The sequence below is a fragment of the Henckelia pumila genome, chromosome 4 (assembly GCF_033568475.1).
Source record: "Henckelia pumila isolate YLH828 chromosome 4, ASM3356847v2, whole genome shotgun sequence".
NCBI lineage: Eukaryota > Viridiplantae > Streptophyta > Magnoliopsida > Lamiales > Gesneriaceae > Henckelia > Henckelia pumila.
Genome location: NC_133123.1, coordinates 129,093,634 through 129,119,832, shown reverse-complemented (window position 1 = coordinate 129,119,832; position 26,199 = coordinate 129,093,634). Strand labels below are relative to the sequence as shown.

The window sequence follows — 26,199 nt, the reverse complement described above, 5'->3', positions numbered from 1 at the left end:
TGAAGAAATATAAGAATAGCTCCCCTAGCTGAAACAGATCAAGAAATTTGAATGGCAGATAATCTCATAGGCAATAAGCAATTACAGAAGATTGGGCTCAAGTTGTATCAGATAATAATATTGCAGGTAAGTGAGTTAATTTATATATTGATTGCATAGCATATATTTATAGATCAGTGATTTGTTATGTTATAATCTTTAAAAAACGGAAAACTTAAACAACAATAAAATATTGTTTACAACTATATCGAATAAAATCCAGTGTATTAACCCAAATACAACTGAAACAAAAGCCTAGACAAAGCCTTGCTGGTCAACCAATGCCTAAGCCCTCCTGGAACCACCCGCATCGTCCAGCCGCAGACCTGCCCCGTGGAATAGGGTGTCCAGATACAACAAAATACGGGACGTGAGCATGATAAGCTCAGTACGAGAGTATGAGTATACGGTGTTATGTGTGCGTGTATGCAAATGTACTGGGTACCAAGACTCTCAGGTCAAGAAACAAGCTCAAAGACTGGGCCTAGGGTATATAGCACGTTGCGCCATCGCATCAGGAGATGACTCATATATCCAGTGGATAATGGTGACCTGATACTAGTACATGTGTCCAACCATAAAGGTGACCTAACACAAGACTTATGTATCCAACCATCCACAAACTCGTAGGGTGAGCGCCCTACTATAGGATACCTCTAAGTTAAAGGCTCAATATGCTTATGTATGCAATATACAGTCATGACATGCTGTATATAAAGGCATATAAAACATGCAATCATATAATCCATGCAAACACATAATACATGCATACTCAATCTGGATATCTCGAATAATACTTTCGTACCTCATAAACTAGGCAAGCTAGACCAGCACTATGTCCTAGCCTATAATCCGTACTACAATGCAAAGTACTCATGCATTATAATCTAATTCTAAAAGCCTTAAATATGTTATAGCATACTCCCTATTTACTATAAGAAGCCAGAGCTATACCTGCGTCCGTCGTCAGCCCGCTGATGACGACTGCCCTAGAACTTGGGCACCTCTCCGCAGCAACCCCGGAGTGCCTTGCCAACCTCCGGACCAAGCCTAGGAAGGCTGGAAACACCCCAAAACTCCTAAAACTAAGCAGAAACCGAGAGAGAAGATATTATTTTGGTGTGAAAATGTGGCTCTCGGAACCCCTATTTATAGACGGAGAATGTTGCATCCGTTCTAGGAACGTTGCGTTTGTTCTCCACCTGTCCTGCCACACGTCGATCCAATTTCATGGAAATCGAACATTTGTCCCTGACAGGGCAACGTTCTTGTTTGGCTGCTTCTGGACTGTCTGAGACCCCCAGGACCTTTCCTATCATTTTTGGACGTTCTGGATCTAATTTTCCACTTATTTTCACCAAATAAGGACTTCTTAAACATGTTTTGATACTTTTAAAATTATATGTCATTTTCTAATATGTTTAAAATCATTTAATCTTGTAAAATGGAACCGGGCTACTACAGTAACTAGTAGAAATTGTGATATAGAGTACCAGAAAGATTTATGGGTTGATTGCATGATTTGCTAGTAATTGGGAAATAAAAAGAAGACAATAGATGAATGCTTGATCAATTAATTACAAATCTGTAATTTTTATGCTTGAGTTTCTAGATAAATACTCAAACAATCAGAATTGTTGCAATCCCAGCTAAGCCAGATTGGTTTAGAAATATTAAAGCAACATTGATATGAGATTAAGCAATGAAAATTCAATTGAGAACGCTAGATTAAGATATGAGACAAAAAAGCAGATCAGAATAGATGGATTATGAGGTAAAGAAGTATTTTTCTTATGTTAGATATTCTAGAAATAGAATATCAGATTCTGAAAGAAGCATACTACAACAGATTTCATATCTATCAAGTTGTTTGAAAATGCATGAATTACATGTATGAATTACTTGGAATGTGGTATTGGTGAAAGAAAATGAAAGCAGATACAACAGAATTGAAATTGTCGATACTAAATTTCCAGTAAAAGAAGCAGAAAAGAGGAGATCAAGTTATTTATGTAACAAATTAGTTATGGAAAAGAATAAGATTAACTTTTTGAAAGATTTTAGTTCGAAACTACTTCAATCGTCATGATTTTGTGATTTAGATTGTGGTAGATTTCGACAGATTCAAAAATATGTTGTATTAGATATAATGCAGACATAAAATTATAGTTGTTAAGAAGTTAGCAAGATGATAAGATTACAGGAATTATTAAAATCTATTGTCGAGATAAAGACTTTAGATTTATTTTCTAGATTGTGGCACTGATTGTCAGATGTTCCGAGTGTTTGGTTGTATGAGATTTCATTAATTATACCATTCTTCGATCGATGGACCGTCAGATGTGGTTATCCAGATTTCCGAGGATATACTCAGAATTATAGTACTAGATTTAGTACTAGCTGACTGACTTTTTGCCACTTGATTACAATAATTCTTGTGACAGATATTTGATAGATATAAAGACAGTGTTTTGTTTCTTAGATAATAAGTAAAACATAATTGTCTTTATATTGAGACAGTATTTCAGAAGTATCAGATATCAAACCAGATTTGAGTCAAGAAAAAATAGAGAATGTGCAGATTCATCCGAACAGAACAAGAACAAAGCAGAATCAACAGAGTTAGCAGAAGAATAACATATACAGAGTTTGATGTGTGAACAAAATGATCAGTAAGAGAATTCGTCTCAGAGCATTATCCAATTCAGAAAGAGATTTCAGAAGTGAATCAATAATTGATTCTTATGAGTATTTAATATAGCTTATTGATTAGTATTCAATCTCGAATTGTTAGATAGATGAAATGTGATCCATATGCATAAGATGAAGAACATCAGCTAGAATTTTTTCTATGACTTCAATCAGATAAAGCAGAAGCCGATAATATTTTGAGCTAAGCAGAATAGCAGATGCAGATTTTGATCAAGAGGAAGAGCAGCTGAAATATAAGTTGACTCTATGATTAGAGAACAATAGAATAGACATGATTGAAGAAGTGATCAGATATAAGAATAAAAGAAGATATCAGAATAGATATCTAAACCTTACAGAATTGAAATAAGTATTACTTCAGTCAGCTATACAGCTTATGAAATTCAACAGTAAGATCGAATACGATTTCGAGGACGAAATCATTCCTTAGAAGGGAGAAATTGTAAGGCCCAAAAATATTAAGTAATTAATTACGGGATTTGAGATTTAAATTCAAAATATGAGAAAATATTAATTTGAGAATTTACGAAAGTAGAGATTTAAATTTCGGGTCGAAAATATTTAATTTGAGGATTTTCAAATTTTAAGATTTTAAATTCCGAAATTCTTAAATTAAAAGATAAAAAAATTTGAATTAAATATTTATGAGATTTAAGATTTAAATGTTGAGTTTGGAATTAAAAATAATTGAATTTGAGGATGAAATCCGAGCAGGGGCCAATTTGCAAATATTGAGAAGTTCAAGGACTTAATACGATAAGGTCTGAAATTAATTAATTTTAATCAGAGAATATTTAATTTTAGAATATTTAGAGTTTAGAATTAAATTCTACTATTCTTAAATTATTTAGGATTGAAATTGAATTAAATCGCTTGTTCGAGGACTGATTTGCAAATATGCCAAAGTTCAAGGGCCAAAGTGCAATTTTCCTTGCAACTTGCTATGTATAGACGTGTAATGTATGAAATTAATCAGAATCTTCAGCCCAATATCAGATTGCACGAGAGAGAGGAGAAAGATAAGGGTTTAAGCCATTTTCAACCTTTCAAGCTCCGATAAAAATTGATCCGCCCGATAGAATTTTCGATTGATCATATATTTGCGATCACGACTTTGATTTCTACGTTTTTACGTAAGTTTTATGAATTTCTACTATGTTTGAATTTTATGATGTTGTTAGAATTAAGATTTAATTGTTTAAACATGTTCTAGTATATACGACGATAGCATATCTAAGACGGATCAAGAAAAGATCGTCGTTTGGACATGTTTTTGAATTATTGAAGAATTTTGTGAAATCTGAATTTTGGGGGATGATATGCACGTGAATGTGCTGCTAATATGGTGATGATATAATGTTTGAATGATGATCATATTGATGTTTAAGTTGTTGGAATTTCCGATTTCAATCTGTTACGCCGTCGGTTCGAGATTTTGAATTGTTACAAAGTTTAAATGTATAGAGCTGATCTTCACATGTATTATTGATGAATTGAGTATGAGATTGAGTTTAGAATGTAGTCATGATGATGTTCGAGTTGTTAGATTTATTGAACTCGAAACATTGCGTCGTCGGTTTGAATTTCGATGTCTTATCACTATAAAAGCATGAAAGAAACATCGATTCAGATTTGAAATTGATGTTTAGCTATGTTATAAACTATTTCAGATTTGAATTGAAGATTATCGAAATTGAATCGACGAGTTCAAGTTCGAATGACTTGAAGTGTTTGAAGTTGAATCGAGAACACCTTCATGTAGCACCGATTAAAATGAACAGAATTTGATGACAGATTTGGCTAGTTTGTGTTAATCAGCATTTGCAAGACTTTGCAACGATTCAAGATGTTTACATCACGATCAAAGGTATGAATAGACATTAGATATAATGGGAAGAATAACTCGATATTGCTTTTGATTTATCGAGTTTCGTAAAATCACATACTGAATTGTTCATATGCTCTTATATGATTTATTTGTTATTGTTGCATGGACTGATTATATGATTTGTGTTTCAATATTTTTTACAGTATTTAATGCATACAGATTATGTTGCATTTATCTTGGATCCTACCTTGATAAGCACAGAGGGCAGAATGGCCTAGAGTGCAGATGACGTTTGGAGGGTTATAGTTGAGTGGCACGGAATGTAGATTTACATCCAAAGCCAGAAGACTCACTATAGTTGCACCAAAGTTGAGGGAACTGAGATTTTAACGCCACCTCAATTGGGTGAGTTGGTGGACTGTTAAAGATTTTATTTCCCCGGGATCCCAAGAACTAAAGATTTAATGTTATCAGATTTGATAGCCTATTCCTTGAAACATGCATTGCAGTTATGCATTAACCTAGAGATTTCTATGGTTTAGAATATGCAGTTATAAATGCTAGCAAGTGTTATATGTCATTCAAGATGTGAATGTGTTTTTATGCTTGGTTTGATAATAACATAGATTAACAGTTATGCTTTTAGAGTTTAAGAACTAATTATGTTTCTATGATTTACATGTTATACATGGTTATGATGTGAGATTAATATGGCATATAGATTCAATATGCTTAAATGATGTATATGCATGTCGTTCATACTGAGATTTATTCTCACCGGAGTTATCCGACTGTTGATTTGTTTGTATGTGTGCATTGCATCAGGTTGGGGCATAAGCAAGTTAGACATGGCTTGGATATCTCGAGATTGAAAGATTAGAAGTGGTGACTCGGGTTTAAGCAGATGACATGTAATAAATAAATTATTAAACATGTTAGAATACAAAGAATATTGTACATGTTTTCTATTTACTGAATCCTAGTTTATCTTCAAGATTTGATGAATTGTAGGTGCTAGGATTAATATGTAAATGCATTTCAATTATTTGGAATCATTTTGAGAAGTATATATGCTAGATTGTATCATTTTTCAGACTTGATAGCTTAATAAGACTATTTTTTTATAGCAGGGCACGGACCCTGTGCATGCCATGTGCATAGGTCCGTGTACCCGATTATTTCAGAATATGTTTGGAATAGAGAAGGCACGGACCCCGTGCAGCCCTCCGTGCATGGGTCCATGTGGTCGGAATCAAAAACAGTAAGTTCAGAATTTTTGAAACTTGGGCACGGACCCGGACACGGAGGTGGGCACGGGGTCCGTGTACATTGAAACTTTTACTTGTGCGTGTAGATTAATGCACGGACCTGTGCACGGAGTCCGTGTACTTTATTTTTTTAAAAAAAATCAGTCTTTGATTTTATTCTTTCAAGTTTGATTCAATTATGACTAATTTTTAATTTGCCCTAAGAATAGATTAGCAATCCGAGGTCCCCACACCACTGAAAACCGAGGACTCCTTCAACATGATGATTATGTCCATCAGTATTTTGCAAGAAGCATGTTCTGTAAAATTTTCATCCTCGTTAAGAAGATTATTTGTCTCAATTTTGGTATTCTGTCAACCGAAAAGAGTTCGATGAACTTTGGAATGAATTTCACCCACATATATCTGAGGATTATGGTAGATCAACTTCATATAAAAATTTATTTATCACTAATAAATTGTTGCTTGAGTTACAAAGAATGTTACATCAGTATAAACATAAACTCGATGACTTGATTTTCCATCCATAAGTGTCGAATTTTTGGATGATTCAGCGCTCCCTCAGATAATTGAAGATGAACTTTCCATTCAAATTGTAGACAAAGATTTGAGATCTATTAAAATATTGAATCCTCAACAACGAATGGCATTTGATATGATAATGATTCAAATCTTTTTTTATTACATGGTCCAGGGAGAACTGAAGAAAATTTTCTTGTATCGCTCAATATTGGCTCATTTAAGAAAGATACGGAAAATTTTAATTGCAGTAGCGACTTTTGGGATAGCTGCAACATTGTTACCAAGTGGAAGGACATCACATTCAAGCTTGAAAATCCCCCTCAAGCCAACAACAGAAACACTTTGCAAAATTGAAAAACAAAGAGATATCGCGAAACTAATTAGACGTGAGTCAGCTATTGTGTGGGACGAGGCTTCGATGGCAAAATATAAATTTCCAACTTTGCGAGAGCACCCGAGCGGTGGTATTTGACGGCTCGGGCGCGAGGTACACTGTTATGGGTCAAATTTTTATCAAAGGTGCGCTCGGGCGGTAAGAACGCGACAAATAATTTCCAGGTGGGAAACCTCTTCAGCGGATGATTTCTTCAAGTGCTTATATCAGGGGACACCTCAAATTCGGCGTCTTGTCGACACAGCTCTGCAACATAATCTCTTGAGTCTCGTTCCACAGATTCGGTGAATTTAAATTCAACTACATAATCATCATTGCCATCTTCACCCCAAGTGAAATCAGCATTCTCCACGTTAATAATGTAGGAAATCATTTTATCAGTCATTTGAAATTCTGAAATAGTAAATGGAAAATTCAAATGCGAAATATATTTATTGACAAACAGATTAATGGAATTTTTCTGACCTAATTTTGCTCCAATCTATTGATAATTTGGTTTCTCTCCCCTTTGGCGTGTTGTGAGTTCAGAGAAGAAGTGTCAAATACGAAGAATATAGGTAATCTTCAATTTCATGCAATTTTATTTATATTGCAGGTAATGAATTCAATTCTTTCGCGAACACAAATGCTAACCGAGAAAAACAAATGCAAGAGGTAAATCTGAATGCAACTATAACATATAAACATATCCAATTGAGGTTGAATGTCTAGCTGCATTGGGTAAATTTCATTTGATTTTGTTTATGTTGAATAAAATTTTAACTATCTATACTATTAATAAATGGAGAGTCTCATTTAAAAATCGATTTTGATTAAACCTTTTTTTAATTTAAAATTTTTCTTTACTAGCCTTCTATTTTCCACGTCGTTTTTTACCAGCTCCACTTCACACTCCACTTTCTTTATTATGTGCAGCGGTATCTCTCCCACCCCTTCTTATGTTTCTATTTTGCTCTCCATCAAAATTGCATATTCTCCCTTTGCCGGATTCCTCTCCATTTTTGTTCTCTTTCAATTGGAAATCAAATATTGTTTCGGCCTAAATAACAAAACTTTATGTGAGTATTTGCATATATCGAAAGGAATACATCAATCTTAAGTTAAGGGGTTGGGAGCTTAAAGGTTGTCTTTTGTGTGTTTAGCTTGGTTTGAGGTGCTGACTTTTGCTCTTGGTTGCAATTTGATAACATGTGACAATGTGAGTTTATTGGGTTCAAGAGAGTCATTAATATTGAGTTAATGCCCAAATTTTTCTTTTCAAATCTCATCATCTAGGAAACAGCCAGGTTATGAGAAATCGAAAATACAATCTTCTACTTATTTTTATTTCCAATACTTTCAAAAATATGTCTTTTGCCATAATGAGCTATGGTGGGCTGTCGCCCACTCCAATTCTTGGTCTATGTGTGAATATATATATATATATATATATTGGGCTTTGATGTTAAAAAATGGTTGAAAATCTATTAGTTAATTTTTTATATGTGTTGGGTTGGGCTTAATTTGAATATACGTATTGGACTTAATGTAAATATATGTGGTTGGACTTGAAATGTATATAAAATGATAGTGAATTTATTACTTAATTATGCTATATTTCCCAGAATAATATATCAATATTAATCGATCCAAATAGACTCAAGAATTTTTTAAAAAAATAATAGTTGGCTTAAATATTAGTCCAACTATAGATATGTTATTATATGATTGTTAAAACATACAAAAATACCTCAAAAAAATAGCCTACTAAAAAAATTATTATTTTTTTCGCATTTATTGTTTAAATATATGTGTTACAATATATTTAATTATTATATATATTAATCTTGATATGTTATATTTTCACTAAAAGTTTATAATTTGTATCAAGTTCAGCCCACTCGAATATAAAATCATAGCTCTGTCCTTGCATTTGTATGTCTATCCATTTGTTCATAGATCACACATTTTGCATTATATTCTTCCTTTTATTGGGTGTAGTGTGTCAAACATAAAATAAAGACTTGAGAAGAATTTGGCTGTAAAAAATAATTAATACTAAAGGTGAATATTTTCTTTATTCATGCTGGCATTTGTGTTGCATTAAAAGTTGGGAGAAGTACATTTTTGTTTTTGTAATTTGCATATTTTTCATTTTTGGTCATGTTAGAAATAAATTTACAATTTTAGTCTTGTACCTTGTATTCTTTTTTTTTTTTTTCATTTTTGATCCTATAACATTGAATTCGTATTTTTAGTCTTGTAACTTACATGATTTTTTTTTATTTTTAGTCCTGTTAACACTGAATTTTCATTTTTTTGTCATGCAACTTTCATATATATTTTTTATTTTTATTCATATTAAAGGTGAATTTTTATTTTTAAAAGTTTTATTTATAGTTTTATTTATATTATGTATTTTATAAGATGGTATTTAGTGTAAAAATATTTTGAATAATTTTTAGTTGATTATTTTTTTTAATTTATTTAAATTTTAAAAGTTTAAAAATATGTAAATCATAATATATTATGATTAAAAATATAAAAAATTATGCAATTTATGAAATTAAAATTGTAAATTCATCGATAATATGACTAAAAATAAAAATATATGGAAGTTACAGGACAAACAAATAAAATTTCAGTGTTAACAGGAATAAAAATGAAAAAGAATGCAAGTTACAGAACTAAAAATGTAAATTCAGTGTTAACAGGACTTAAAATGAAAAACTCATGTAAGTTACATGACTAAAAATGCGAATTCAATATTAATAGGACCAAAAATGAAAAAAACAATTGCAAGTTACAGGACTAAAATTACAAATTTACTTCTAATAGGACAAAAAATAGAAAATGTGCAAATTACAGGACCAAAAATGTAATTCTCCCTTAAAAGTTGGACCCTTTAGAGTTTTTTTTTTTTTTTTTTTTTGTAATTTTCAGCCATGTTGAATTGATTTCTATCTCTTTAGAAGAAACTCTATGGATTTTGATAGCAAAGACTTTCAGCTATTTTGCTGATATTATGTCCTGATTGTGTAGGAATTGATTTGATCAAGATAAAACATCTTGCAATTTTGGTAACTCGTAGAGTTAACATGGGTTCCTTCGATCTTACCCCATGGGAATTATCCCATGGGGTAGGTGGAACTCTTTCATTGGTTCAAATTATGGAGGCCCCACATCAATCATGTAGGGTCCTCATAATTTGACCAATCATATGCTTCCACCTATCACATGGGGTAAAACCCATGGGGTAGGATAAAATTTTTCGTTAACATGGGTTGCTAAGTGAGTCAATTTGTATTTATTTTTTTATGAAGTCCCAGTTTTTTGATTAGGAAGTATTTGGAATATTTTTGTGAAATTTAAACTTTATTTAATATTGCATGAATTTTTTGTTGTATAAATATATGTTTGATTGGTTCTCTAATTTATGTTTCAAGTATCAAATGTTTGTGTCTATCTTGATATGAAAACATATAGATTTATGTTTCGTAAAATATTATTGATGTAGCCAGAAATTGCTAGTACCCGACCAGTTGCTTCCGCAAAATTCGGAGTATCAACAGTTCCTTGTATATTCTCAGTCGGGATCTTCAATGAGTTGTTTCTATGTCACAAAACAAAGTCAGAGGAGCCGGGAGGGTTTTCGGCGAAGGCACTCCGACGCTCAAGTCAGTGATTACTTAAGGAATAATAATCGAGAGTAGAGTGTTATAGTGCTAAAGAGAGTGTGTACCTTAATAATAAGATGACTTGAGCTATTTATAGATATTCTGAGAGTTTCACGGGCTTGAGCTTATTATGGACTTTTGTAGAATTCAGGGTCTGCTTAAAATAAATATAAATAATACTTAAATAAGCTTGGACTTCAAAAATATTTGGAGTGGACCTTTATGATTAGGCCTAGACCCAGTGGAATTTTTAGATGTAACCCATCAATTATGATACAGGTAAAAAAATATCTTTATTTAAATTTTTATTATTGGATATGAGTGAAAATGAGAATAACATAAATGAGTAAACTTACAATTTCACTATCACACTAACATACCAATTCAATTTCTATCATGCTCTCATGCTCAATAAAATAGAAGATATAGATGTATTAATACATCAAGAGCTTCAAATATGAGAGTGCGTTTGATTTAATAATAGTATAAATCTATTATATTGTACACACAACATGTGTGCCCCGGTTGTTAGTAATTGTTGCGTGTTTTTCGCTCGCAAGCGCACGATGTCAAGTTATAATACAGGAATTTAAGTCCAGATCGTTCCCACGGAGAATGAATAAATGATATTATATCAAATATTTGCAACTAATATAATCCTAATCCTATGTAGAGCTACGAAGTTGATTTGATTTTTATAAAACTAAAATTTGCAAGAAACAAAACTAAATAACCACGAGTTCACGAGAAAAAATTCAATAAGCGATGAATGCTAGAGGTTCGACTTCACTTGACTGTACACCACAATTTATTTCTAATGATTGTTCAATTATAAAATCTTCTAGTTTATTAGCCAAGAATCTCTATTATTTTCTACTACCTCTCTCGAGTGTCAAGCAGAAATTCGTATTCAATAACAAACTCAATATCTCTATCAAAGTTCAATTATTAAATCCGTTAAATAGCACAAGAATTCTTATAACGACTTCTATGGAGTTATATGCCTCTCGAACAGTATAAACACCAAAGATGTATTTTCCTATGTCGTATTCAAAATCTCCTCTCTCGAGTGATAGATTCTAAATAAAATATCATTCAATCTATGACCAGTAAATTGAAAGCATTAAGATCAGGAAAACACAAATAAACTGTGTGAAGAAATTTAAATATATAAATCAAAATATGTCAATCATGGTTTCCAGTCAAGATCCGTCTACCTCTATACTAAGAAATTAGTTCATAACGCAATTCAAAATCAAATAACTCATGTTTTTCCAACAATCCATAAACTAAGAAAAATAGAGTTCAAAGAGAAACTAGAACGAATTAGAATGAAGCTTCTCCGTCGCCGGATGCCGCCGTCTTCCGTATTCGTACCGAATTCTCAAGCTCTTGTGCACTTCCAATCGCTCAATAGCCATCTTATGCTCTGAAAAATTCTCTCTAACCCTCGTATCCCTCAGAATAAGCCTTAAAATCCTTTCTTAAACTCGATCAAAAACTTTCCAAATTTTAGGATTGCGCAGCGCTGGAGCGCTAGTCATTGGCGCTGGAGCGCCCGTCCAATTTCCTCAACAGCGCTGGAGCGCTGGTTTGATAGCGCTGGAGCGCTATTTCCTCGACTTTTCAACCTTCGGAAGGCTCCGTGTAGCGCTGGAGCGCTTGGCTTGTAGCGCTGGGGCGCTAGTCTGGGCAATTTTATTTCTTTGTTCTTCAACTCTTTTTCACCTCCTTTTCACTTTTTTTGGCCGATTAAAATGAATAACACTTAAATTCCTGCAAACAACACAAACAACAAGGAAAATGCATAATATCGCTCAAAACACAACAAAAGCCAAGCTAAATCATATAAAATATAAGTGCATAAATTGCACTTATCAGTAATAATAAGGGGAAAATTGTATATATGACACCTGGGGTCAAAAAGTCCTAGGTCGGTACATGGTCCGCAATATGAGTGATTAATACCTGAAAGATGGAAACCTCACCAAAAATAATGGGCGACGGGTGACATGAATGAACCAATCCCACACCGGAATGAGAGATACAAAAGATTTGATATGTACAACTCATATCAAGAAGATGCAACTTCCTTTCGGGAGTTTATCACATAAGAACTTCAAAGTTAGGAGTGCTTGACTTGGGGCAATTTTATGATGGGTGACCCCCTGGGAAATTTCTCAGGGTGCGTGTGAGTGAGGACATAAGCACACTGAAAAGAATCGTCTTGGTACAGTGGAACGTTACAAATGGTATCAGAGCTTGTCCTCTCCAAGTACGGTTTGGTTCGGGGACGAACCAAGCGGAAGCTGGTGGGCATGTGACACCCGGAGCCAAAAAGTCATAGGACGGTACTGGTCCGCAATATAGGTGGTTAATACCTGAAAGACGAAAACCCCACCAAAAAGAATGGGCGACGGGTGACATGAATGAACCGATCCCACACCGAAATGAGAGGTACAAAAGATTTGATATGTACAACTCATATCAAGAAGTTGCATCTTCTTTTCGGGAGCTCATCACATAAGAACTCCAAAGTTAGGCGTACTTGACTTGGGGCAATTTTAGGATGGGCGACCCCGTGGAAAGTTTCCCAGGGTGCGTGTGAGTGAGGACATAAATATGCTGAAAAGACTTGTATTGATATAGTGGGGCGTTACAGTATATATCACCCCTGTGAACTTACGAGTTTGCTGATAACCCCTATAAATATTTTTTAAGCTAATAATCTTATGTGATTCTTTGTCGCATACACACTCCTTTCAACTAAAAAATGACAAAATACCCCACTTAAATAAATAAATAAATAAATTTTATTTTATAATGATATATTTAATTGAATAAAATAATCAAATTTTTAGTTAAATAACTATGAAATTTATATATAATTATTTTATCTTAATATTTTTTATAAGCTAAATATATTTTAATAGTAAATTGTATTTTACATTAAATTAAATGATAAGTTTAATTATTTTTAATAAAATTTAATATTTAAATTAATTAAAGTGATTGTATAAATAAACTTAATTGAACATATAAGTTAATGCATTGATGTTTTAATTTAAATTTTTAATAAAGCATGATAAAAGAGTTCATAAAAGTTATTTAATTGCAGTCTAATCATTTTTTTAGTCGGAATGAATGTGTATGCTACGGATCTAGTATCAGAAGGACTAATAAGTGAAAAAAATTTCATAAGTGGTTATCAGCAAATTCGAAATTTCAGAGGATGATATATGTCATTTCTCCTAATAATAATATATCGGAGATACTCTCAAAATATATATATATATATATATATATATATATATATATATATATTATTTTATTATTTTATTTAATTTTTATATCAATATGCAAGTTGAATTGATTATATTTTCTATTCTCAGTCAACCAAGTACGATAATTCCTAATGTATATATATCGGAGATAAAATTAGAAATCAGACAAATCCCTAACCTAAATCCCTAATTGATTCTTTCATTCATCATTCTTAATTTCCCCTTGGTTCTTGAATTCATCTGTAGTATAGTGTTGTGTTGTTGTTTGCAGTAATGGATAAATCCCTCAACTCTGAAAATGTGGTGACTTTCGACTCACCCAACCCCATCTACGCCATGGCCATCTCCGCCGCGAACCCCACCACCATCGCCATCGGAAGCTACCTCGAAGAACTCCACAACCGTGTCGAATTGCTCTCCTTCTCTCTCGATTCTCACTCCCTTCAACTCCTCCCCGGCCTCGCTTTCGATCACCCTTACCCGCCTACCAAGCTGCTTTTCCACCCTTCCTCCGCTCCTCCCACGAACCTCCTCGCTTCTTCGGGGGACTATCTCCGCCTTTGGGAGGTCAAAGAAGCCTCCATTGAACCTGTCAATATCTTTAACAACAGTAAAAGCAGCGAATACTGTGCTCCCTTGACATCATTTGATTGGAATGAGCTCGAGCCGCGGCGAATTGGGACTTCCAGCATCGACACCACGTGTACCATATGGGATATCGAAAGGGGCGCTGTGGAGACGCAGTTGATAGCTCATGATAAGGAGGTGTATGATATAGCTTGGGGGGAGGCTGGGGTTTTTGCTTCTGTTTCCGCAGATGGATCCGTCAGGATTTTTGATTTGAGGGACAAAGAGCATTCCACCATCATTTATGAGAGTCCGACCCCCGATACGCCTTTGTTGAGGTTGGCTTGGAATAAACAAGATTTGAGATATATGGCGACCATTTTAATGGACAGTGGTAAGATTGTCATATTAGATATCAGATCACCTGCGATGCCTGCTGCGGAATTGCAGAGGCACGATGCGAGTGTGAATGCTATTGCTTGGGCTCCTCAAAGTTGTAGGCACATTTGCTCTGCTGGGGATGATGGGCGAGCATTGCTTTGGGAGTTGCCCACAGTTGCAGGACCAAATGGGATTGATCCCATGTTGATGTACTGTTCTGATTCTGAGATCAATCAGCTGCAGTGGTCCGGGGCATTGTCGGATTGGATAGCTGTTGCGCTCGGGAACAAGATGCAGATGTTGAAAGTGTGAAGTAGTTGACTGTTTTTGTTCTTTAGTAAGTATAAATTGTATGCTAGTTTATTCTATGTTCGGTGGGATTAATGTACATGAACCTGAATCATGGATCATTTACAGTTTATGGAGTCAATGAATATGCCTTGTTGTCAGATATAACTTGGACTGATGTATATTCAGTGTCTTAGTCTTTGGTTTCTGCGTCATTGAAGTCGATCGCGGTGTCGGAATCTTGGACAAATGGGCAACTGAATTGATATTTATTAATGTAAGAGCATTAAGTATGCTTGATTATACCAATTAATGAATAAATGGGTTGATAATATGGTATTCGATCTATTGGTTGAATTCTGCAGTTTCCATTTCTTTACTTTGCTGCCTATCTGTTTTCCCTTATGTCTTTGGTGATTAACAAATCTAGCTGAGTTAGAAGGATGGAATGAGAGTTCTTTGCTTCTATATCGGTATCTATCCATTTTTGCACTTTTTGCATGGACTTGAATGGGAACAACTTTTTGTTTCTGTTGAGTCGTTTGTTTAATGCGGCTAGCTTAACCGTCGCGGTGATCGCACGTATTTGGCATGTCAAAATGTGTGAACGAAATTCCACTTTGTTTCCACTAATATTGATGATCATTCTTTTTGGTTTTTCTTCTTCTTTCATGGTATAAGAGACTTGGAAAACAAGCTTTAAAGAATAATAACCTTTTAAAAGCACCAAGTTCTGATCCTACTTGCATGTAACTTAAGTCTATTTCTCTACAAATATCTTGTTTCATTAAATGCTAAATGTGGTAACAGAATGTTTCCAAAGAAGATCAAGAAATGGAGAATCTAGCTAGGGACAGAATTTTGGCTCATGCACAGAGCCCCTAACACGGGGGTTGAATGCCTATTTGAAACTTCTTTTTTTTTACATTTAGAACAGGCATGGTTCACATTATGGATGGACATAAATTGAACTAGAATTGTGCTTTGCTGAATCTCAAGTATCTAAAATATCAGGCATTTAATTTCTGAAATCGAGATTTCGTATCTCTGTCATTGTCTTCTTCTGAGAATTAAATGATTTTTCATCATGCTTGAATGGATCAAGCAAAAGTTAGTCGAGGTGATGAGATTTGAAATATCTTTTGAGCTCTCATCGTCCACCTATACCCATCTCCATTGAAAGAATTCATGAAAGTTGAAAGATCTATATTGTTTCAATATATCATTCACTTATTTTGGGTCAAATTTAGGCATAACCAGGTTTGATTGAGTAACTGGGGCTCATCATGCTAACAAATGTGGGTGGCTCCATGCATTACATCTTTTTCTTGGACGGTTTGGCTTCTTGTGTTTGCCTTTGGCTCCTTCACATCCATTTAATTTAAATTCTTACTTTGATCCGTGTGTGTGAAAAGATGACTGTCATGAGGCTAACATTAATTATAGTAAGTAATGATGCAATCAAGTGAGGATTCTTGTTTTGGCATTTTGAGTGCTTGCATAGGTGACGCATAATCATATTTTGTGGCGAACCGTGAGCACGCAGCATATACTATGCTCCATCGAGTGTAACACACTCGGTGGAGCAACAACCTTTAGATCTGTGGGTCTCACTTGTTCATGTTGATCCAAGTATTTTGCTGCACTTGGAGTAAAACCATGTTACACCCATGGAGCAACATCCCTAGATCAGTGGGCCCGATATGGATATCAATAGATTTGCTGCACCTAGAGTAAAACTTCAAGAGCAGCATAGTATCTGCCTATCTGTCTAAGCAGACCTTTGCATATGAAAAAATTGGGATAATTGCATTTTGACCCCCGTAAAACATAAAAAGAGTTTAACACCCCCTATAATAATTTAATAGGCTATAATCTCCTTGTGATTTTAAAATTTTGGCGCAAGTCATCCCTGAAATCAGCGTGGTAAGTACACGCGACGTAGATGCGATTTTTTTATAAAAAATTGTACTATTTACACATTATTTATCTCTCTCTTTCATCCACCCACGCAATCTTCATAGTTCTTTTCTCTTTGTTATTCTCGTTCATTTACTTCTGGGGATTTTCGGGTTCATCGTCGACAACCTCCGGTGGTGGGCTCCCTCCGTCTGATTGGCAGTGGCTTGACTATGACCTTCCTTGGCTGCTTTCTAGTGAATAAGATCGAGTCGAATCCAAACCTAAGCTCTTCGACGTAAGGAAAAGGTCTGAAGAACTGAACGGAGAGAACGACACCTCCGATTTACAAAACCGAGGATGTTGTTGAAGTCCAGTTGACTCCATTTTAGCCCTTTAGTTTCCTTCACTTCTCCGACTTCTTTTTCCTTGAAATCATTTGGATTGGGAATCAAATTGAAATTTTCAAATGCCTTCACCAAATGCATCACCCTTTCGGATCTTGGCTCCGGCCCGCTCACCTTTGCTCCTCTCAACAACTATTTTTGCTCTTCTTCAACCCAGATTCACCCTCTTCCCCACCATCATTATTTCCCTCTAATTTCCCTTCATTGAAAATATTGGAGTTTTTGCCGATGGAGGTTCTGGGAAATGTGCATAATTGTAGGCGGAGACCGGAGTACTTGTTATCATACTTGTTATATATGTGTTCCTATCTGTGTGTTGATTATTGTGTTGTGGGGTGGATTTACTGGGTCATATTGCTTTGAAACGCAGGAGCTTGCATTTATGCCTACCAAGTGTTTGTGATATGGCCGAAGTGGATGTTGGATTGGGTAATTGAGGAAGTGCTGAATTTGGCATCAAGCTTTATTGGGTTTAAATATTTTAAGGGCAAAAAAGTCTTTATCAAATTAAATATATTTATAAAATCTGATAAATTAAAATGGGGCACGTGAGTCACTGATTTAAAAACAGAAGGTGCAATTAGCTTATTGATTTTTCATAAGGGATTTTAAGCTTTTTCGATGTTTAACAGGGGATCAAAATGCAATTGTCCCGAAAAAATCATCAGGTGTAGCATGGCATCTGCCTAAGCAGAGCTTTACATCCGAGAGAGCCGCAGAATCATGCACGGCCGCTGATTGGATTGATTCATCAGAGTTTAGATATTGGTGGAAAGAATAATCTTTTCTTATCCCTTTTGGCAAATTAGGAATCGGACAGATCCTTGCAGCTCTATTTAAATGGACGCCGTAGGCAATAAAATTTCATCATTTAGAATTGCCAGAAATGGGGAAAAATCTCTTCAGATAATGAGATTCTCTAATTCGGCGACTCTCAAAACCAAAAGATCGAGAGGTTCTCTTTTAATTTACAATAAACTACCCCCGCTATACATAACTCGTGATCATAACATATTTTGGGTTCCAATACATCGTTCTCTTGAAACAAATGATAACAGACATTTATTTACACTGCTCAAGCTGGAAAAAAATACTTGCCTCCTCATAACTTTAAATAATCCCCGAGCACCAAAGGTTATAATATACAATTATTATATATGTGGGATCTTTTACATGATGCCAGTAAAATACAGAACAAAATCTGATAACTTTTAGCCAAAATTTGTTAAATTCTTGCTTCACTTGAGAGTAAAGCTAACTAGCTGAAGTGTTTTCGGGTTGAGAATCAATAAGTGGTTGGCGAACGAATTGCCCCTTAACACGTGGGCGTTGCTCAGCCAGCTTCTTTCTGCTCTCGTATCGTACCTGCCATCAAAACAATAAATGAACAGGTTTTAACAAACTCATCTGAAATCATATAATTCATATATTAATCTGATAAGTGTAAAACACAAAGTACATATATTTCTTGAATGTCGTTGAGAGATTATCCAAGGGTTTCATTTGGTTTGATTTGTTAGATGAAGCAAGAATGGAAAATAATAACTCAAGATTCATAATGAATGTAATTTCCAAGAAATTGGTAAGTATGTTGATTCTCAAAATCAGTATTAAGTTATTATATTACCTTCTTCTCAAAGCATCTATCTTTCCTCTTCAGCCTGAATTTCGTAAGAGCTGCTTCTCTTTGCATGGATCTATGAGAGGCCCCTTCATAAACATTGAAAGCCTCTTCATTACCACATTCTGACATCGCTTCAACAACAGAAGTCAAATAAATGTCGCCATCTTTTCCTGAACACTTGCTATAATGTTGGCTGATGTTTCCATTACAGAAACCATTGTTCCCTGTCTGATCATGCTCAGGATAAATGTGCCCTTGATGGTCCAAATTCTCCAATTTTCGACTCTGTTGGTTGTCTGAGTCTCTTTGATCAATGGGATTACTCATTCTTTGATCCATAATATTCTGAAATTGCTTAGAAATTGAGGATTGTCCTTCCAACGAATAAAATGAATCCAAATGAGGGAAAGGTTCTGAATGGGGTGCTGAACCTGCACTAGGCAACGGTGACAGGCACGTTTGAGAACAATATATTGCAGGCATTACAGAACCATAGGAATTTATAGCATTATCAAATATTAGACCTTTAACTGGGATATGATTTGATTGTTGTTTCTCGGAATTGGCTTCTTGATTTTGTTGATTATTATTGCAAGTGCTTGGTGATATTGAGTCACTCGGTTGCAATGGCTTGTTTTTGTACCTGCATTTGATTGGATGAGGATCTGTCAACTATTTGATGAGGTTGCATCGGAAAAACAGTAATGAAATAAATTAATATTATTAAAAAATATTAAGTATTGAAGGTTGTTTGGCCTCAAACTTAGTTAGCTTCCTCTGCCATAGAGAATTTAGACATTGCAAGGCATTTTTACCTCATTATTTTCTCTCCTATTTTAGGAAATAGAAAACCATGATGCCAAACTTTTATCTTAAGAATTTGTAACAAAATATTAGGAATGATCAGAAACTCAAACTACTGAGTAGTACTCACCTGGAGAAGGCGGATGAGTCAGAGTGGTTTAACCTTTGCTTCTCATGATTTAATTGATTCACAGATCCACTGGGGTTAGTTCTTCTCAAAGATAGATCCAACACTGGTAAAATGTCAAACTTGTTTGCACTGGAATTTGAGGCATAGCATCCAAAATCGCCTTTCATGTAATTACCAAAAGCTCCGATTAAATCGATAGCCTCCGTGGAAGAACTCCCACGTATCCCATTATTCTCAGAGTTATGGTCATCAGCCTTCTCGTCTTGACCTCGTGGAACTACATGATCCCTGTCTACGTTGGCCTCGGCCCCTATTTGCATTTCAAAATGCGAAAAATTTAAATAAGTATGAGCTATGGAGGAGAAAAGGGACCATCAGAGTGCGGATTAGAATATTACCTCCAGTTTTATCATCATTTGGTCCCATACGAATATTGATGTCATCTGAAAGACTTTTACCATTTTTTTGTTGTGATATGAAACGGACATGTTCCATATCCGCTCCCTCAGCATCTAACTCTGGTTTTGTGCAGGAACTCTGCAGATAAAATAGGCGAAGATATATAACCAATGCATTTGAATTTTGCTTTTCAATAAAAGATTTTTGGTATTTTTAAGTTGAATGATGCATATCATCACAAAAAATAATGAAGAAAAAGATAAAATACCTGAGCATCACTTTCTTTTTCAGTGCTTTCTCTATTTCTCTGGACGCCAGGCATATAACCACTAGAATGATCATTGCTAATAGCATTATTTTCGGCTGTGGCTTCAACCTTCTGTTGAGCTACACCCTCATCTGGAGGTCCCAGGCCAGCAGCACTATTCGCCTGATACCGGTGTTATATGGTAAGTAGAGAACATTAACATTGTACCAGATGACACTAGGGAAATCATATTAATATCGAGCTTACTGCTTGTTTCCTCCAGACATGCTGCCACAAGTTCCTCAGCTCGTTTTTTCTCAGCGGTTTTACAAGAAAGTCAGCTGCTCCTCTCAACATGCACTTATAGACAGTACTAACCGAGTCTTGTGCGGACATCACTGCATCACCAAATAAATTACTTGTTTTAAGATGGCTTAACTCGAATAATTTGAATAATTTGAATGCCAAACAAAGCAGCATACTTATTACTGGAATGTTTTTGCAGAGATGATGCTCCATAATCAAGGTTAGAAGAGCGTATCCAGAGATAGACGGCAATTTGACTTCTGTCAAAATAAGGTCTATGTTGTGGGATCTTTCTTTCAGCACCTCCCATGCTTTTAAGCCATCAGCCACTGAAGCAACTGCAGAGTTCATTCTCAAACATTAGCAGTTGAAAGTTGAAACAACTAAAGATGCCATCCGCAAGCAGGCAGAAAATAGTAAACAAAGATCAAATTTGTATCTTAATCATTCGAACTCAACATTTGTCCGTAGAGTGACATTTTTACGCAGCCATCGAGTGCAACTATCTCAGATATTAAGAGTTGCACGTCTAACTAGACTGTCAATGTAAAGTTTTTCTGATTAATCTTTACATCAAGAAGACAAGAACATGTTACACCGCTGCCCAGAATATCCACTGTGCAGTTAAATTAAACCAAAAACTCGAAATCAAAATAGAACTAAATGCCAAATTTGGGGGAAAATAAAGATTTCAGCGAATGAAATCTTATCTTATGCATCAAGTTCTTTGGGAAAAAAAAAACATGTACCGTGCGTCATTTCACCGATGAAGTTCCACAATAACTCAAATTGACGAGTAAGTTGTCCAAAAAAGCCAAATCCCACAAAATGTACAAGCAAAAATATCCCCGATATTATCATCATTTAAGGTTATATTAGATGATCAAGAAAGTATCTACACACCTTCAACAGTCAAAAAAGAATCATGATCACCAAAAACCCATCCTCCATTAAATCCCTATTATCAAATCCTCAAACCTCCAGAGCAAAAAAAAAAAAAAAAAAAAATCACACAAACCCCACTAATAATTCTGAACAGGAAAAACCAACCTCTGTAACTGCATTTCCTGAGAAGGGCAGCAATAATCTGTCTTGTGGAGTCATCAGCTTCCACCAGAAGCACCCTAATCGCCCTTTTCGGAAGAAACCTCTCCCACCTAACAACAGAAGAAGAAGCACCGGCAGCCGCGTTTCGGGCACCTTCTGCGCTACTCGTCTTCTCTGATATCCGCTCCTCCCCTGTTTCTCGAAGCTGTAATCCCATCCCGTCTTCACTGCTCACCACAACGTCGCCCATTTTTTCAAAAAATTCTTCAGAGAACGTGATCAGGTAAAACACCAGCTGTAGGAGTTGGAAACTGCCTACCAGAATTTTTTTATCGCCTTTATTAAAGTTTACATTTGTTGCATTTTCAAAGCCAAAAGCCTACCCACCTCACATCAAATCTAATGGCTCAAATTTGTTACATTAGATATTTGTTTTTTGTTTACACTCTGCACCAGCCACGTAACCCAACATCTAATGGCTCAAATTTGTTACAGTAGATATTTTGTTTTGCTTACACCATTACACACGTTCCACAATACCCACCTCACATCTAATGGCTCAAATTTTTTACCCTAGATATTTGTTTTGCTTATATCATTAGACATCACACCGTTTGGTTCGAGTGATATGATAAGTAATCCATAAATAAGTAATATAATGTAAATTAAAAATAAATAAATAAAAATATTTAATACATTATTTGATTTGATTGATAGATTATAATTTATTTGATTTAATTGATGTAACATTATTAATTAATAAATAGATAAATAATATGACGAAAATAAGACGAAATTAATTGAAATAAGTTATACATAGATTAATAATAGATCAAACCAAACAATGTCTTACACTGTATGATTATTATATTGACTATCATATAATGGCTTAAATATCCATGTTAACTGGAAAAAAAAAATTGTGAAAAAATGACTATATTAGTAAAATTTTACTCATATCAAGTCAATTATATCAAATCATAAGGTTGGGAATGATATCTCATCCAAGTCATATGAAATGATATCACGAACCATAAGGTGAAATTAAAATAATTTAAAAATAAGATAAACATGAATGAATTAAAAATTGTGGTCAATTTTTCCGATCAATGAGTTAAAAAACTCTAATACCACGATCCGCGTTTATTGAGTTGTACACCTATCTGATCTCGTGATTTGAATACTTCTCCTTTGATTGGTTTAGGCTGCATGAAATGTTAGTTTTAAACCAAACCAAACCAAATTCTTTGGATTTGATCGATTTTTAAATTGATTCAGACTATGAAAAAGTAAGATATAAACAGACAATCTGATTTTAGTTTTATGGTTTGAATAAGTTTATGCTAGTGGCAAAAACTCCTATGAGACGGTTTCACCACTCAATTTTTTGAGGTGGATCTCCTATTTGGGTCAGCCATGAAAAATATTATCTATTATTACCAAAAATATTATTTTTTATTGTAAATATGACTAAGATTGACAAACTTTATGCTAGCTTATTAGGTCATACTGCATATTGCCTGAGATATAAATGACTATTACTTATATATCATGGCGGACCAGGATAATTTTAATCAAGCTCTTCTTTGAGACCATTATCTTCTCTATACTTTATGGCATAGTTTGGTACACATGATAAGGGCATGTTTGGTACATTTTTAAAAAACTCATGATAAGTCAATGGACACTTGATAAATCCTTTGATAAGGGGGCTATGTGTCCCTTTGATTTGGTGTGATAAATTTAATATAACTAAAAAAATATTACAAAAAAAACATGATTACCCTCCACATATAAAAACATCTAAACTCTAAATACGTCTCATTCTCCTCCACATTACGGTAGGGTTAATTTTGTCATTAATGTAAGGACCCGATATTAATATATTAATTAATTTGTGTGTTAAAAATATTTATTTATAAATATCGGTTTATAGACGATATTAAAATGAATATGTTATTAATAGAGCACACAGGAGTTGAAATAACTCGAACCGGGTCAAGTTTGAACCCCGAATAAATAAAATAAGACACACATTAAAGCAATACATATCTAATTAAATAGATATGGATATATATATTCAGACTGTTTCTCTCTCCTCACGCGTTCATCGTCATCCCCGTCTGTATCGTTTTCTTTTTCTTTCAAAATCTTCCCGTCGCTTGTAAGGGTCGTATCTCATTCGTTTTTGGCCGGATTTCAAAAGTAAATATAGTTCTGGAATCCTCTCGACGAGAGCTATCTTTCGGTACCTATATTTCATATTTTTATTGAGATTCCCGAAAACCCGTCGCACCAGCCGCCGTCGTTCACCGCCGTTCGCCGTCGCCGATCGCCGCCGGAGTTTAGAGGGTTGTTGTTTCGGTTGATTAGACCTCTAATTCGAATATTTGAGGTAGATTTCGAGATTAGTGTTTCGAATTTTGGGAATTTTGATTCAATCAACTTCCGATAATTAATATTTGATTTATTATTGGTTGTAGGTATTATATCGGACTCGATTGGAGGTATTGGCTATTTTTCAGAAATTATTCTAGCATTATTTCGAAATTTCAGATTATTGTAGTTGGGGATTTTTGACTTTTAGGATTATTGCAATTACTATTTAAATGTTTCACTGTGTTAGAATTGTCTTATAGTAATTTAGGATTTAGTAACTAATTATGGACAATTTCAGATTATTTATATTTAGGTAGTTCGACTTTTAGAGTCGTATATTCGATATTTGGTCATTAATAGGATGTTTTAATATTAAATATGAATTTTAGGATTTATGAGCAATTTTTCTGGAATTACAGATTCTGAAAATTTGGGATTGGAATATCCGAGAAATATTTGGGATAATTTCTATGGTAAATTAAGAATTGGTTGAGGTACGTATGACCTGTTTATATTACGACGCCTATAATGGCATGTAATGATATTAAGTATTTTGTAATGAGTGCTAACGTGTTTTATGTGCTTATGTGGATTATATGATTGCATTCACTCATTTTACTAATTTTTCATAGCACGTTGAGCTTTGACTCCTTTGATTGCTATTGATATTGATCTCTTGAGATGTATTGAGTCATCGATGGAGCGAGTGACATTATTTAGTGCACTCCTGAGTTAGCACGAGACCGAGCGGGTAGCAACCGTGCTCTCGATGCTACGTACGACACTCCTGATGACAGCATGAGGCTGGACGGGTCGCTCCTGTCACCCTCCGATGCTACGTGTATGGATTAGCAGTGATGATTCGAGTTCTGCTGCGTTCCTGGCACGGGTGGCCACTGAGTTTATTGTGATACGATTATTTGGACTCCTTTTGGTATCCCTTATTTCATTGATACCTGTCACGCATTACATTGCATTTCATTGCATTGTACTTGATTTTATTCATGTCAGTTATATTTGTCGTAATTTTTATAGTTCGTCGTACTGGGGTCCGACCCCTGTTTTTTTTTTATGTTGTGGTTGTTTGTGATTCCATAGCAGGTTATCCAGGGGGATTTGACGCATCTGGTGGAGCGTCATCTAGTGGTACCCAGTGAGGCGAGCGTGGAGTCGAGTTCCCAGATATATGTATATATATCAGTTTAGCGAGTTTTATATTTGCCGGGGTGATGCCCTGTGTATCTGTATAAATAGTTTTGGACCTTGTTTTGAATTGTTATTTGTGTGATCGAGCCTTGCCGGCTCTGCATGTGTTTAGTCCTGGCCAGTGCGGCTATAGGTTTGTAAATTGGAGTTGTGACTCTATTTTTGAGTATATATTGCTGGTTGTGTTGTACAGGTTTTTGGGATGTCCTATTTACGAATAGGTCATGCCGAAATTTCTGTAGGCCCAAACGCAAATTTTTAACTCGTTTTCGCTGTTTACATTAATTAATCCTGGTTGTTTGATCATTAAATATTAAATCAGGACACGGGCCCTTTCATTTGGTATCAGAGCGTATACTGGGATATGCTCGAACTAGAGTCTAGGACACTCGAGTTTAGACACTAACAAAATGGTTGCGTATGTGTGTGACTACTTGTTCTTACGTGACTTACTTGTTGTGTTTATTTTTGAACGTATTTGTTAGAACCAGTAGTTCTTGGCTTTAGAATTAGTTTATGAATTCTATTAGAACTCTGAGTTCCTATCATAGTTTTCTGTTTGTTAAGATATTTTTGCCTGTATTTAAATCCTTGTGTCTTGTAGAATGACACCAGGAGGAAGAGGTAGAAAAGGGAAGGAAGTTGTAGAAGAGTCTGCAGCGGAAAATGTTAGAAATCTTGATGATATTGTCAGGGGAAGACGTGGTCGACCAGCTGTTCAGCCTCCGAAAGATGTGGAATTAGAGGTGGAACAACAACCACGGGTAAATCCTGACAAAGGAAAAGCGATTCAGGATGAGGCTGATCCAGTA

At 34.9% G+C, this 26,199-nt stretch overlaps 2 protein-coding genes and 1 long non-coding RNA gene across 4 annotated transcripts; 2 read left to right on the top strand and 1 right to left on the bottom strand.

The window, feature by feature from the left end:
• The first annotated feature begins 13,850 nt into the window (after window positions 1-13,850).
• Window positions 13,851-15,278, top strand: LOC140864837 (protein TRANSPARENT TESTA GLABRA 1-like). The gene is made up of 2 exons (XM_073269220.1): window positions 13,851-14,988; window positions 15,069-15,278. Exon 1 carries the CDS (start codon window positions 13,977-13,979, stop codon window positions 14,961-14,963), a length of 987 nt encoding a protein of 328 aa, XP_073125321.1. The 5' UTR covers window positions 13,851-13,976; the 3' UTR covers window positions 14,964-14,988; window positions 15,069-15,278.
• Window positions 15,279-18,202: 2,924 nt separating this feature from the next.
• Window positions 18,203-22,179, bottom strand: LOC140864382 (two-component response regulator-like APRR5). 2 transcript variants are annotated; one of them, XM_073268536.1, is made up of 9 exons: window positions 21,806-22,179; window positions 20,932-21,093; window positions 20,717-20,847; window positions 20,471-20,632; window positions 20,202-20,340; window positions 19,804-20,113; window positions 19,394-19,512; window positions 18,873-19,300; window positions 18,209-18,610 (listed from the first exon to the last, which is right to left on the bottom strand). In XM_073268536.1, exons 1-9 carry the CDS (start codon window positions 22,050-22,052, stop codon window positions 18,500-18,502), a joined length of 1,809 nt encoding a protein of 602 aa, XP_073124637.1. In that variant the 5' UTR covers window positions 22,053-22,179; the 3' UTR covers window positions 18,209-18,499. The 2 variants fall into 2 exon arrangements, with proteins under 2 accessions (XP_073124636.1, XP_073124637.1); XM_073268535.1 differs by having other exon boundaries at window positions 18,203-18,610; window positions 18,873-19,512.
• A 1,912-nt stretch (window positions 22,180-24,091) lies between these two features.
• On the top strand, window positions 24,092-25,580 carry LOC140894439 (uncharacterized). Its single transcript, XR_012153828.1, has 4 exons — window positions 24,092-24,197; window positions 24,286-24,309; window positions 24,601-24,675; window positions 25,283-25,580. It is a non-coding gene; the product is annotated as an uncharacterized lncRNA (long non-coding RNA).
• The last annotated feature ends 619 nt before the right edge of the window (window positions 25,581-26,199 follow it).